The sequence below is a fragment of the Gracilinanus agilis genome, chromosome 3, assembly GCF_016433145.1.
Source record: "Gracilinanus agilis isolate LMUSP501 chromosome 3, AgileGrace, whole genome shotgun sequence".
Taxonomy (NCBI): domain Eukaryota; kingdom Metazoa; phylum Chordata; class Mammalia; order Didelphimorphia; family Didelphidae; genus Gracilinanus; species Gracilinanus agilis.
The window spans coordinates 338168213-338183741 of NC_058132.1; the positions used below are offsets into that span (position 1 = coordinate 338168213).

The 15529-nt window shown below is 39.0% G+C and overlaps 1 protein-coding gene across 1 annotated transcript in view; it reads left to right on the forward strand.

Moving 5' to 3' along the window:
- SLC12A8 (solute carrier family 12 member 8) overlaps window positions 1-15529 on the forward strand; it is a 203176-nt gene that overhangs the window by 168057 nt on the left and 19590 nt on the right. Inside the window, exon 9 of the mRNA XM_044669159.1 lies at window positions 7450-8101. Within this exon, the coding sequence (XP_044525094.1) occupies window positions 7450-8101 (652 nt within the window). The remainder of the gene's footprint in view (window positions 1-7449; window positions 8102-15529) is intronic.

Genomic DNA, 15529 nt, shown 5'->3' on the forward strand with positions numbered 1-15529 from the left:
CTACTGAGCCACCTAGCTGCCTCCTACTCAATGTGTTTTGAAGAGCTAAAGATCTCATTGAGGAGACTAAGGAATATTCTGAGACAGTCAAATCAGCCCTAAGTCATCTGTAAAAGCTGCATCTGGAGGATCTCATCAATAGGGAATACCTGGTCAGCTTGAGCTCTGTGTAGCACATCCCTCTTCCAAGAGGGTACATCCAGGTGCCTATCTACAACTGGACTCCTAATTTTTAGATTATCCGCTTAATGGCTACAATTTGTTATTTCTACCACTGCAATATTTTTTGTGCCTGGGTGACCAAAGGGATGGTAGTCTCATTGATAGAATTAGACAAATTCAGAAGAAGGAGCTGTTGGGGGAAAGATTATGAGTTCAGTTTAGGATGTATTGAATTGGTCTCATGACCAACACAGATGCTAATCCCTGATTGTATTATCTTCATTCATTACATAAATAAAGAAGAGGATTTAGGAGAGGCCCAAGTCACATTTCCATTGGTCACAAAGTAAATTGATGAAGAAAACAATAAGCATTTCAGTGTTTACTAGGTTTCAGGCACATTGCTGGGGACATAATGACAAAATGAAGTGTCTCTTCCTTCAAAGAACTTATATTTGGCATAAATAATACATATATATCTGTTATAGAAATCAAATATATATTTTGTGTATGTAATAAAGATTACATATATATTTCTGTATGTAATATATTATATTATATACTTGTGTCATACACATATATTTATATTTTTATGTATATAACATGTAATATATAAAATATATTAGATATATAATTATATGGTAATATACATACAAAAGTAGATACAAGGCAGCCTTAGAAGAAAAGGCAGTGGTAGCTTTGGGAACCAGGAAAGATCTCTTGCAGAAGGTGGCCCTTGAGGTGAGTCTTGAAGGAAGCCAGGGATTCTAAGAGGGGAAAGTGAGTTGTGAGTGCATTCTGGACAAAGGGAACAGCCAGAGAAAAGGCAGAAATGGGAAATGAAGTGCCGTGACTAAGAAAGAACAAGTAGGCCAATATGGCAGGCTTGTAGAGTGGGTGGAAGAAGACTAGAAAGATAAGATGGATCCAAGTTGTGAAGCTAGGTGGCATAGAGGCTATAATGGCAGGTCAGGAATCAGGAAGGCTTGAATTCAAATATGACTGCAGACATTTACTAGCTGGATGGCCCTAGGCAAATCACTTATCTTTGTTTGCCTCAGTTTCCTCATCTGTAAAATGAGATGGAGAAGGAAATGGCAAACTGCTCCAATATTTTTGCCAAGAAAACCCCCAAAAGAATCATGAAGAGTCAAACATAACTGAAACAACTCAATAACAGCAAATTGGAAAGAGCTTTAAATGCCAAGTACAAAAGTTTATATTTTATCCTAGAAGTAATAGGAAGTTGCTGTAGTTTTCAATGTAAGGGATGATGGGGTCATTTAGGAAAATCATTTTGGCAGCTGAGTGGAGGATGGACTGGAGTAGGGAGAAACTTGGGGGCAAGAGGGGACAATTAGGAAGCTATTTCAATGGCCAATCGAGGATAGAGAGATAAGAGGTGTATGAAAAATGTTGTGGAGATTGAAATGATAAGATTTGGCATCTGACTTGCTCATTGGGGTGGGTGAGGGCTGAGAAGTTGAGGAGTGATATGAGGGAGGATGCTTTGTTGTTATCCAGTCATTTTTCAATCATGTCTGACTTTATGGCTCCATTTGGGGTTTTCTTGGCAAAGATACTAGTGTGGTTTGCCTTTTTCTTCTCTAACTTATTTTAGAGATTGAGGAAATGGAAGCAAATAGGGTTAAGTCACTTGCCCAGCATCACACAGCTAGTGTGTCCGAGATCCTATTTAAACTCAGGAAGGTGAATCTTCTTGACACCAGGCTCAGAACTCTAACCACTGTACCACCTTGGTACCCTGAAGGGTGCTGCTGCCCTTGTTGCTGGCTGAAAGTAACAGGGAAGTTCAGAAGAAGGGAGAGGAAAGGAAGGAAAGAGAATGAATTCTGCTGTGGGAGTGTTCATGCGGAGATGTCTATGGGAAGTCCAGTTTGAAATGTCTGAAAGGCAGATGGTGATACATGACTGGCTCAATCAATAACCAAGTATTTATCAAGTGTTCATGGTGTGCTGGGCACTCTGAGAGGCGATACAATGTGCAAAGAACGAAGCAATCTTTCCTGGAAATATAGAGATCTGGGAATCATCTGCAAAGAGATGATAATTGAACCCATGAGAGCTGATGAGCTCACCAAGGGAGAGAGAACAGAGTGAAAATATATGGCCCACATTAATGAGATCATGGATCCATTGAAATCTTGCACTATTTTAAGAGTTATTTTCTGGAAAAAACTGAAATTTGCTTAACTTTCCAAGCAGTTTGTAGCTATTGGATTCTTTGTCAGAGCTGGTTGCTATGGTAACCATTCAGTCAATTTCTACCCATAACTCAGCTGGTCTTCTTTTAATTTTATTTTTTTCAGTTAAATGTGGAAACAATTTTTGACAATTGTTTTTTGACATTTTATGATACAGATTATCTCTTGTCTTCTCCCCCATCCCTGAGTTGGTAAATAGTCTGATATAGGTTATACCAGTGATGGGCAAACTACAGCCCTCAGGCCAGATGTGACCCCCTGAAATGTTCTATCTGGCTGTGTGACATTATTCCTGATCTGACTAATACAATGAGTAGGATACAATACAATGAAATGTCGAAAGAGTTGCCTTAGAAACAGACTGATAGATGAGCATTTCCTTTCCTTTGGCCCCTCTTTAAAAAGTTTGCTCATCACTGGGTTATACCAATACTTTCATACGATATGTGTTTCCATATTCCCTATGTCATGACTGAAGACACACAAACTCATGAAGGAAATAAATTGGAAGATGGAGTTTTGACCCATCATAGATTCCAACAGTTCCTTCTTGGCTTAGATAGGATTCAGCTTACATCTTTTTTTTTTTTTTAACCTTTACCTTCTGTCTTAGAATCAGTACTGTGTATTGGTTCCAAGGCAGAAGAGTGGTAAGGGCTAGGCAATGGGGGTTAAGTGACTTGCCCAGGGTCACACAGCTGGGAAGTGTCTGAGGTCAAATTTGAACCCAGGACTTCCCGTCTCTGGGCCTGGCTCTCAATCCACTGATCTTCCCAGCTGCCCCCTCAGCTTACGTCTTAATGGGTCTTGAGGAGAGGGACCTTGAGCAAATCAATAAAGCAGTTGAAATAAATAATCCGATCGATAAATGGTCAAGGGGCATGAATAGGCAATTTTCAAATAAAGAAATCAAAACTATCAATAAGCACATGAGAAAGTGTTATAAATCTCTTATAATTAGAGAAATGCAAATCAAAACAACTCTGAGGTACCACCTCACACCTAGCAGACTGGCTAAAATTACAGCAGGGAAGAGTAATGAATGTTGGTGAACTGATCCAACCATGCTGGATGGCAATTTGGAACTATGCTCAAAAGGCTTTAAAAAAGATTGCCTGCCCTTTGATCCAGCCATACCATTGCTTGGTTTATACCCCAAAGAGATCATAAGGAAAAAGACTTGTACAAAAATATTTATAGCAGTGCTCTTTGTGGTGGCAAAAAACTGGAAAATGAGGGTATGTCCTTCAATTGGGGAATGGCTGAACAAACTGTGGTATGTGTTGGTGATGGAATACTATTGTGCTCAAAGGAATAATAAACTGGAGGAATTCCATGTGAACTGGAATGACCTCCAGGAATTGATGCAGAGTGAAAGGAACAGAACCAGGAGAACATTGTACACAGAGACTAATACACTGTGGCACAATCAAATGTAATGGACTTCTGTACTAGCAGCAATGCAATGATCCAGGGCAATTCTGAGGGATTTATGGAAAAGATGCTATCCACATTCAGAGAAAGAACTACAGGAGTGGAAACACAGAAGAAAAACAACTGCTTGAACACATGGGTTGATTTGGACACGATTTGGGATGTAGACTTTAAATGACCACCCTAGAACAATTATCAATAATATCAAAATAGGTCTTGATTGATGACATAGGAAGAAACCAGTGGAAATATGCATTGGCTACTGGGGCAGGGGTAGAGGGGAGAGAGGGGAGAGAGAGCAAGAACATGAATCATGTAACCATGGAAAAAATTTTTTTCTAAAAAAAAGAAAAAAAGAAATAAACAATCTCTCTTCTTATTGAGGGAAGATTGCTCATACCAGCAGCATTACATTTGATTTCTTCTTGTATCATTTGGATGGGGAGTGAGGGACAAAATGGGAACAGAGGAATCGAGAGATTTCATCTTTTTTTTTCTTCTTAAGTATTTATTTCTTATGCCAACATATGTAGGGAAAGAGATTTTATTTTATTTTTTGTTATAAAATTTGTTTAATTAATTAATTAATTTAGAGTATAGGGAGAGAGATTTTAGCAAAAGACAAGCTCATGCTTGCCCATGGATTAGCTCTAGGCTGAGATAATTGGATGCTGTTAGAAAAGAGAACAAAGATGAGCAGAAGTGAAGAAACAATACGCCATATCCTGGAAGCATCAGAACCATAGACAGGCTCTAACAAGGGTTTTTGTTTTTTTGGCATGAAGCTTTAAGATTCAAATGAGTGCAAAGAAATTTCTACTAACTGGGAGTAGGACCAGAGTTATGTTAAATAGAGACTAATAATAAAATGAATAACTAAACAAAATAAAAATCAATGGGAAACACTATGGGTTCAGATCTTACACCAAATCCTTTTATGCTATTTAATTTTTCATTGCTTATGTTTAGATGTTTTAATCAATGTAGAACTTCATTTTATGCAAACTCAATACATGCAAATTCAGGCTTATGTGACTGGCAATCAAAGAAAAAAATAAAGGCAAAGAAAATGCCTAAAATTTAAAAACTTTAATATAAAATCTCCCAGCAGTTCACCCCATCACAGTCATTTTCACTCTGAAGCGTGTGAGCTATCACATTGTTTTGTGCCAAACGTTAGCTCCTGCAACAGGGTCTGTCCCAAGATTTTGCTTGTAACAAGTCCTGTCCGAGCCAGAGTGGCGCTTCTCTTTCTCTTTGTTTCATTAACCCTATTTAGTTTTCAACAATGGCCCCAAAGTACAAGAGTAGTGATGTTAGTAGCTCTGATAAGCCTAAGAAAAGTCACAAAGTGCCTAAGTATATTCATATAAGAAATGCTTATTCAATAATGGGTTTGCTGTTATGTGTGATTTTCAACTTCTGAGAACTAAGGTCTTGGAACATATTGGCTACATAAAATGAGGTCCTGTATTTTTTTTTAAGCCTAGGTGAGTAATGTTTGGGAAACCTGACTGACTGAAGCATGAGGCCATCACCCAAACACTACCACTCATCTATTGATATATACTCTCCTTAAAGACAGGAGCTGCTACAGGAGTGGGGAGGGAAAGAATATGAATCATGGAACCATGGAAAAGATATTCTAAATTAATTGAATTAATTAATTAATTTAAAAAAGACAGGGGCCTTTTGGATGCTTTTTGTACTTTCTAATCTATAAGAAGATGATAAAAATCACAGTCATCTTAGCTTCAAATTAGCAACAAATTTTTTTAAACCCATACCTTCTTTCTTAGAATCTGTGTATTGGTTCCAAGGCAGAAGGGTGGTAAAGGATAGGCACTGGGGGTTAAGTGACTTGCCCAGGGTCACACAGCTAGGAATGTCCGAGGCCACATTAACAATAATTCATAGAAGACTTGTAAAATGTTAGGACTGGGAGGAATTTTAGCGATGGTGTGATCCTCAATGAACTTGCTCATTTTGCAAATGGCGAAACTGAGCTGACCAGAACAAACACGAATATGCATTCACACTGTAGGAGATTCAAGATCATTAGTTCACATTAATGGTTTCTTCCTCTCTACCAGGTAGGTGACAAGCATTGTTCAGATTAGAAGTTCTAAATGGGTCACATCTTGGCAATCTGAGGTTCACTGCAATTTCTATGCTCCCCAGTTATCCCATTTGTAGTATGAGAAAAATAATTCTTTCCTCTATATCTCTTAAGATTCTGGTGTTCAAAGACAGAAAGGGGGTAGGATTTGGGGAAAATAAAAATGGTAGAAATGTGCTCTCTTTCAGTTGGCCAAAGACTTACCAAGTGCCTATCACGCACAAGACACTGTATTAGACAAGAGGAAAACAAAGACAAAAAAATTGAATAGTCCCTGTCTTCAGTAAGCTTATATTTATTGAGGATTAAAACATATACACAGATATGCAAACACAAAATGTATTTTGTCTCAGAGACAGGCATAATGGATAGTACACTAAGCCTGAAGTCAGAGGACCTGGGTTCGAGCTCCACCTCTGATGAGAGGTTACTACCCATACAACCATGGGCGAAACCTTCCTGGACCTCAATCTCCTCATTTATGTGGTCCAGTGGAGAGAACATAGGACTTGGAGTCAGAAAGAAATGAGTTCAAATTTGGCCTCAGACACTAACTAGCTGTGTGAGCCTGGGCAAGTACTTTACCCAGTTTGCCTCAGCTTCCTCGTCTTTAAAATGAGCTAAAGAAGGAAATCAAAAGCTATCTTTGCCAAGAAAACCTCAAATGGGGCTATGAAGAGCCAGATATGACTGAAGCAATGAACAAAAACAATATAAATGATGGGGTTAGAGTATATGACCTCTGAGTTCCTAACCAGCTCTAAATATATTCTTCTATAATCCTATAACAGAACCAGGAACTAGACCTGTGATTTCATTGGCATAGGAAACTTCTGTGTGAGGAAATTCTTTTGGTGCAGGTCAGCATTATTTCTATATTTTATAGTCGTAGAGAGTTTTCTATATCACTGAGAAGTTAAATGACTTTCCAAGGGTCACACAATTAGTATATGCCAGAAGCAGGTCTTGAGTTCAGGTAGTTTTCTATCCATCACACTACACAATCCTATAATACAAAATAATTTTAATAAAAAATTTTTTCCCAGTTTGTTGCTTCCCTTCTAATTTTGGTTGTGTTGGTTTTGTTTGTACAAAACCTTTTAAATTAAATGTATTCAAAATTATTCATTTTACATCTTGTAATGTTCTCAATTTCTTGCTTAGTCTTAAATTCTTTCCTTCCCCATAGATCTGACAGGTACACTATTCCATGTCTACCTAATTTACTTCTAATATCACTCTTTATGTTTAAATCACATGCCCATCTTGAACTTATCTTGGTATAGGATGCGAAGTATTGATCTAAACCTAATTTTTGCCATACTATTTTCCAATTTTCAAGCAGTTTTGTCAAATAGTGGGTTCTTGTCCCAAAATCTGGGATCACAAAATAATTTTAAGAAGGAGAGTATTAGCAGTTAAGGGAATCAAGACACCTGTAGGAGGTGGCCTCTGAGGTGGTTCTCTTTCTTCTCTTTCTCCTTCTCCTTCTCTTTCTTCTTGTTGCAGAGAGGACCCAATAAGACCCCTGTGGCTGCCATTTGCCTAACCAGCCTGTTGACCATGGCCTTCATCTTTGTGGGTCAAGTGAATGTCTTGGCTCCTATTGTCACCATCAACTTCATGTTAACTTATATTGCCATAGACTACTCTTTCTTCTCCTTGTATATGAGTCATTGCAACCTCAACCAGAAGCTTGAGAGGGGAAGAAGGGAAGACTTTAGGACTTCTGATAGCTCTGAGCCCTTGACACTGAACAAAGGCCCCAGCTATGGCTCTGACAGCACCTTCCGAGCCAGCCCGAAGGGCACCCTGTTGGAGTTCACCAAAGACATGGACCAGCTTTTCCACTTTTCCAGGTTTAGCCAGAATGGTTCCAGGGACGGAGAGAGAGATGGGATCAAGGAGAGGAAGAGGGTGAAACACCAAAAAGCAACTAAGCAAACTCTACAGGAGAGCTTCCTCTTGGACCTCAACTCCCCTGCTTCTTCCTCTCCCATGGAATTTAGACTGTCGACTGTCCCCTTCTTGGAAAGACAGGAGAAAGACTTCAGCCAACAGAGTTCTTTGAGAGAAGGGAGTAAGTCCTCATCCCAGCCTAAACAAGACCATGAAGATCACTTGCTTTGTGGTCAACAGTCTCTTGGGCCTGACAGACAAGGTAAGACTTCTATTTTTAATTAATAAAATAATTGTATTTTCAATAAATTAGTTATTTTGGGGGGACCCTTACCTTCTGTCTATCTCAGTATCCATTCTAAGACAGAAGAGCTGCAAGGGCTAGGCAATAGGGATTAAGTTACTTGCCCAGGGTCACCAATAAGGTTCTCCTGGTTCTATCCCTTTCACTCTACATCAATTCCTAGAGATTGTTCCAGTTCACATGGAATTCCTCCAGTTCATTATTTCTTTTAGCACAATAGTATTCCATCACCAATAGCTAGGAATTATTTGAGGGCAGAATTGAACCCAGGGTCTCCCAGCTTCAGGCCTGGCACTCTACCTATCTGTCCTAAGGTAAGATTTTTAGAAAGGGATTTAGGCCTCCCATTTTGGAACATTTTTCTCTTCCTACTCAAATGCTTTGCTTTTTTCAGGTGCACCTAAGGCCAGATTTCATGCCACGATTGTATCATCATATGTGGCACTAACATCTTCCTTTTGAGAAGGAAAAAACATTCAGAAGGAGTTTCATAGGCTCATTATATAAAAACCTCAGAGAGCATTTAATCCAGCCCCCTTTTTTAGTTTATTTTATTTCGGGGGGGAAATAAATAATTAATTAATTTAGAGTGTCTTTCCATGGTTACATGATTCATATTCTTTCCCTCTACTCCTCCCCCCAACCCTCCCCATAACCAATGAGCAATTCCACTGGGTTTGACATGTGTCATTGATCAAGACCTATTTCCATATTATTGGTATTTGCACTAGGGTGATTGATTAGAGTCTGCATCCCATATCATTTCCCCATCCACCCATGTGATCAACCAGTTGTTTTTCTTCTGTGTTTCTACTCCCACAGTTCTTTCTCTGGGTGTGGATAGTGTTCTTTCTCACAAGTCCCTCCAACTCATCATTGCTGCTAGTAGAAAAGTCTGTTATATTGGACTGTGCCACAGTATATCAGTCTATGTATATGAGGTTCTCCTGGTTCTGTTCCTTTCACTCTACATCAATTCCTAGAGATTGTTCCAGTTCACATGGAATTCCTCCAGTTTATTATTTCTTTGAGCACAATAATATTCCATCATCAACAGATACCACAATGTATTCAGCCATTCCCCAATCGAAGGACATTCTCTCATTTTCCAATTTTTTGCCACCACAAAGAGTGCAGTTATAAATATTTTTGTATAAGTCTTTTTCCTTATGATCTCTTTGGGGTATAACCCCAGCAGTGGTATCAGCCCCCTTTCCTTGGAGATGGGGAACAAGTCCAGAGAGAATTGCCCAAGGTCACACACAGCATCAGGTGCAGTATTTGAACTCAAGTCATCCTACTGAGTGACTAGTGCTCTTTCTTCATACCATGGTGCCAAGTGCTTTTTGAAAATGAGCAGATTAAAGAGAAAACAGGTAATAACAGAGAAGGTTCCTTGCCACAAATAATTTTTTGAGGGACAGAGACAGAGAGATAGAAAGACAGACAGAGAGATAAAGAAAGGTATAGAGATAGGCACAGGGAAAAAAAGAGATCAGAAAAGGGGGACAGCTAGGTCCAGGACTGAAGTTGGGAGGACCTGGGTTCAAATCTAGCCTCAGATATTTTGTCACTGTGTGACTCTCAGCAAGTCTCTTAACCCAGTTGCCTAGCCTTTACCACTCTTCTATGTTAGAATTGATACTAAGACAGAAGTTAAGGATTTACAACAAACAGAAACAAAAGACTGGCACACAGAGACTGCATCACATGAAGCAGTGGAAAGAATATGAAGACCTGAGTTCAATTATCAAATCACTTGTAGAAAAGAAAAAGGTCTTGTTCAGCCCTGAATCTTGAAATTCCATGATGTTTAAATTCATTGAAATGGAGAGTGATAGACCTATTTTACTTTTTAAAAACTGCCAATGCCTACCTGTCCAACTCACTTTCAGGGCATTTGCCAGTCCCCTTGATGCCATTCGCCAGTATTTCAAGTTCTATTCGATGGTTTCTCCAGGTTGGCAGCCTTTTTTTTTTTTTTTTGGTACCCAAGACTCATTTCTTTGAAGAACTTCAGAGCAAAGGGGAAAAGTCCTAATAATGAAGTTGGAAGGCTTTGGAAATGCTAAGAACAGGGAACCCCAGCTACGCATAGCTGCCATCCCACAATTTTATACCTATTCAAGATAGCTGAGCCCTTCTGAACACAATCTCCCTGAATTAGAGCACATTCAGACGTTTCTTTACAATCTAACAAAATGCTTTTCCCCGGACTCTTACCAAGGGGTAAGCAGGACAAATATTAATATCTTCATTTTACAGATTAATAAACTAAGTCTCCTGGAGGTAAAGTGACTTGTCCATGGTCACACAGCTAGTGACAGAGCCCAGCCTGGGACCCAGATCTTCCGACCGAGGCTCAGGGTTGTTTCTCATACACCATGCTTCCTCTCATTGAAATATGCTACATAAAATAAATGGAGCAAAAGCATCTTGTGTAGTTTCCTCTCAAGAGACACAGAGGAACAGATAAATAACAGACTATGCCTACTAATTTCCTTGGTACAAAGCTGCCACACACTTAAGAAAACACAAAATCCAGTGTGCCCCTAGTTGTGAAGGGACTTTTACAATTTTTACCACCACCCAGATATTTACTAATGCAATGAAAAAGAAAAATTAAATTTATATAACTGTAAAAATAAATAAAATTAAAACAATATGTTAATATTATAAGAATTTGCCATATTCTGTAATCAGTTGATAAAACTTCACGGAGTACATGGTATGTTTGAGGCTTTAATTTTTTGAGGGACAGAGACAGACAGAGAGACAAAGATCGGGACACTGGGAATCCATGAAGGATAAGATGAAAGTCCCTGGCCTTAAAGATCTTAGAATCCATTGATAGTGGGGGATATTAAGGGTAAAATTAGATATTTGGATTTTATAACTTTCAGACTGTCTTGGGCCCAGTTTAGAATTTGGAGCCAAAGCTGCTACTAGAATTCTTAGGTGGTTATAAGAGTTGGGAGTTTCCAGCGATCACTGGGGGGATTCTTTCTCTGAGCTCTCTGGGCTGAGCAAGGTCCAGAAGGCAGCTTCTCCTTAGCTCTCTGGCAAATTCCCTGTGAAACCTTTGGGAATACCAGGTTGGCAGTTTGGGAAGAGAGAGGTGTCTGTGTGGCAGTGGCTGAAGCGAAAAGGCTGACAAAAGGAAGAAAAGAAGATCCTTTTCTCTGATCTCTGTGAGAAAGCAGAGAGAGGACAGGCTTTGGACTATTCAGGCGGGTAGCCATTCCTACCTCAACCAGAACCAACTTTTGGCTAGGCTGGCAATACAGCAATTGTGGAAATACCATCGTGAGACAGTATTTTTAAAATGTATATATTATTTTATAAGGTATTAGAAATAGGCTTAGCTAGATAGATTTTGGGGTAGATAGAGATAAGGAGAAAGAGCAGGTCCAGGTTTCCCAGACAGAAGAACTTGGAGTTTTTAGGGAACCCCTTATCCTTGAACCCTGTTATCTTTCATTTCCTTACAACTTTAAGATATTAAATATAGGTATTTTTATATATCTGTCTCAGACTTTTTATAGCTAGTCAATTTATTAGGCCCAAGAGTGTATCAATTGCTCACCTTCAACTGGTCTTTTATCAATAATTAAGAAGAGATTATCCACGTAAGGATATAGGTTCCACACCATCCTTATAGGGGCTGAGTGAAATGGAGAGAAGTTAATTGACGTATCTGAGTCCAGATTTGAACTCATGTCTCCTAGACTCCAAGCTCAGTGGTCTTACCACTTTAGTGGCTCTTTATTAATTCTATAATCAAATACAAACTCCTCTGTTTGGCATTTTTGACCCAAAACAACCAGATTCTGGTCTGTTTTGGAGCCTCATTATACATTGTTCTCCTTCATGCACTCTGATTCAACCACACTGGTGTTCTCGCTGTTTTTCATACTTGACACTCTATCTCTCACCTCTCTTTTCCCTGGCAATCCTTCATTGATGGAATGGCCTTCCTCCTCTCCTTTGTCTCTTAGAATCCCTCCTTTCCTTGCACAGTCAGAACAGTGAAAGCACGAGAATATCAGACAAGATCCTGGACATGGAGACAGGAAGACCTGGGCTCAGTGATTCCCAAAGTGGGCGCCACTGCCCCCTGGTGGGTGCTGCAGTGATCCAGGAGGGTGGTGATGGCCGCAGGTGCATTTATCTTTCCTATTAATTGCTATTAAAATTTAAAAAAAAATTAATTTCCAGGGAGCTAAGTAATATTTTTTCCGGAAAGGGGGCGGTAGGCCAAAAAAGTTTGGGAACCACTGCAAGTCTAGACTTTTACTATCAGAATGATCCTGAGCATATTAACTTCTTTGTGTCTCAGTTTCCTTATCTGAAAAATGAGGGAACTAGACTCAATAGCCTTGAAGGTCTCTTCCAACTCTGACTCTATCATCCTGTGAATAAGGGTCACCTTCCACATGGAGCCCTTCCAGATTCCCTCATCTGTTATTGCCTTATTTCACTATTCCCCCTCTTCCACAAGCATTTCCTTTTTTAAAAAAAAATTATTTTTAAACATTATTTATTTATAATATTTTTCCATGGTTACATGATTTATGATCTTTCCCACTCCTCTTCCCTCCCCGCCTCACAGAGCTGACAAGAAATTCCACTGGTCTATAAATGTGTCATTGTTCAAATCCTATTTCCATGTTATTCATATTTGCAATAGAGTGATCTTTTCATGCCAAAACTCCAATCATACACCCATCAAACTATGTGATCAGTCCTATGTTTTTCTTCTGTATTTCTACTCCCACAGTTCTTTCTCTGGACCATAAGCATTTTTTAGTCAGCTATTATGTTCCAGGCACTGTGCTAGCCACTAGAATAAAAATGTAACTGTCTCTTCCCTCAAGGAGTTTACTTTCACATGCATATATATGAAATGCATTCAAGGTAATTTGAATTGAGAGCCAGGCCTAGAAATAGGAGGCCCGGGGTTCAGATCTGAATTCAGACACTTCTTCACTTGGTAACCCTGGGCAAGTGACTTAACTCCCATTGCCTACCCTTTATCTCTCTTCTGCCTGGGAACCAGTACAGGGTATTTATTCTAAGATGGAAGGCAAGGATTAAAAAAAAAAAGAAATGTCTGTTGATTGATTAATAGGTATTAATATGTTACTGTTTAGTCATTTCAGTCATATCCCACTATTTGTGACCAAATTTGGAGTTTCTTGGCAAAGATACTGGAGCGGTTTGCCATTTCCTTCTTTAACTCATTTTACAGATGAAAAAACTGAGGTAAATAAGGTAAAATGACTTGCCCAGGGTCACACAGCTAATGTTTGAGGCCAGATTTGAACTCAGGAAGATGCAGACCTGGTACTCTATCCACTGGACCACTTAAATGCCCCAGATACTAATATAAGGTTCAAGTAATTGTCACCAGGCATTGGTGACAATTTATAGATTGGTCTATCACCTCATGGTCCAAATAATATTATTTCCCCACATGTACTTACATATTAGCTATGTGATCCTAGTCATTTAAGTTCACTTCTATCTTTCAGGCAATCTCAAGGTCTTATCTAAACACTAAGTTTGTTAGGCTGGTGTAATCACTAATGTTTTACCTATTTGGTATAATTAATTGATTAGTAAAGAATTTAGTAAAAAAAAAATAAGCTTTTCCACTGAGTGGTGCTTTTTCCCTATCAAAAATAGAATTTTTCATGAAAACAGTTAAATGCTAATTAGCCACTAATTATAGTAGTTTAGAAGTTGTCATATAATTAATAATTATAGTGAATTATAATAATTAATATAGTTGTATATAGTTAATGCAATATAATATGTAATATGTAGTTATATAATGGTTAATTATAATAATTGATAGCAATATTTAATGAATTAAAACTACCTCCAGGGGCAACTAATTTGGCTTAGTTCAGTGATGGCGAACCTAAGGCATAGGTGCCAAAGATGGCCCAGAGAATGCTCAGCCACCCTCTCTCCCTACCCCTCCACTTCCAGAATTGGAGGGACTGAGGCAGAACTTCTCCCCTCCCCTCTCCCCCGCCTCTATGCCTAGCAGCCAACAGGAGCACACAGTGGGGAAAGTAGGGGGCTCACAGGCGGCAGAGGTGGAGGGGAGCAGAGTGCTCAGGCCACTCCCCTGCTGCTCTCTACACTCACTGAGGACATTCCTCACTTCACCAGCCCCTCCACTAAGCAACCTAATGGGAGTACTTCCTCCCTCCTCTGTGTGGAGTAAGGAGGGCACAGGCACAGTGCTCGGTCTGGAGGGTAAGGCCTGGCACTCCATCTCTAAAAGGGTGGATAGAGAGCCAGGAATGGAGACTAGAGATCCTGAGTTCGAATTTATCCTCGGACCCTTCCTAGCTCTGGGACCCTGGCCAAATCACTTTGAAGCTGAAATTTAGTATTAACTCTAAGACAGAAGGTAAGGATTAAAAAAAAAAAAAAGTATAACTCTCTCTAGTATAATTCAATACCTTTAGTCAAGAATCACTGTTTTGTCTGACCTTTGTCTTGCTTCAGACCTGAACAGAGCATGAAATTTTAGCTCATCTTGAGTCTTGTCTTAAGCCCTAAGCCCCACATCTTGGCTCAATACTTTAGGGGCCCAAGGCTTCAAGCCTGCTTGGCTTGACACTCTTCTATGGATAGCTTTTCTCCAAGCTTTTGATTTTTTTACTCTAGCAAGCAAAATCTCAATCTGACAGCCTAAAAGTTCTCATGGCCAGGGCCCGTGTCCTTCCAAGTTCCCAATGCTTTATCCTGCTTCTTCAGTATCTCACGATGAAGCACAAAATTAGAAAAATGCATATTAAAATATGTATGGGTACATATATGTATGTAAATACATGCAAATATGTACACATATATAAACATTCATACATATTTCTGTGTATACGTTATATATCCCACTATATATATGTATATATATATATATAATTTAAATATTTTATATATATAGCCAGCAGAGTTGCAAAAACAACACCATGACCAATTTCTTAAAAGTAGTTTTCCCAGCAGTTAGGCAGATAGTGTTACTAACCATATGTAATCTTCCCCTTCTATTGGGTAACTTTAAATTAACATGAATTTGATTTCTTTATCAACCACTGCCAGTCTACTAGATTTTTATAGCCTGCTACTTCTGATCTAGACTGCTCACAAGGAAAGACATCAGATCAAAATACATATTTTAAAAACCACTTCAATGTAATATAACATAGTTATAAAATAGACTTAAAAGTGGTTTCTCCATGGTAATTAACAAGCTTTAAAAAACAAACAAAAAACTTCTAGTTCCTTAGGCTTTCCACATCCCTGGGCAAGTTAATCTGATCATATTTATCCCAGGAGCCCAGAGCCTCACCTGGGTGCTTATTCAGG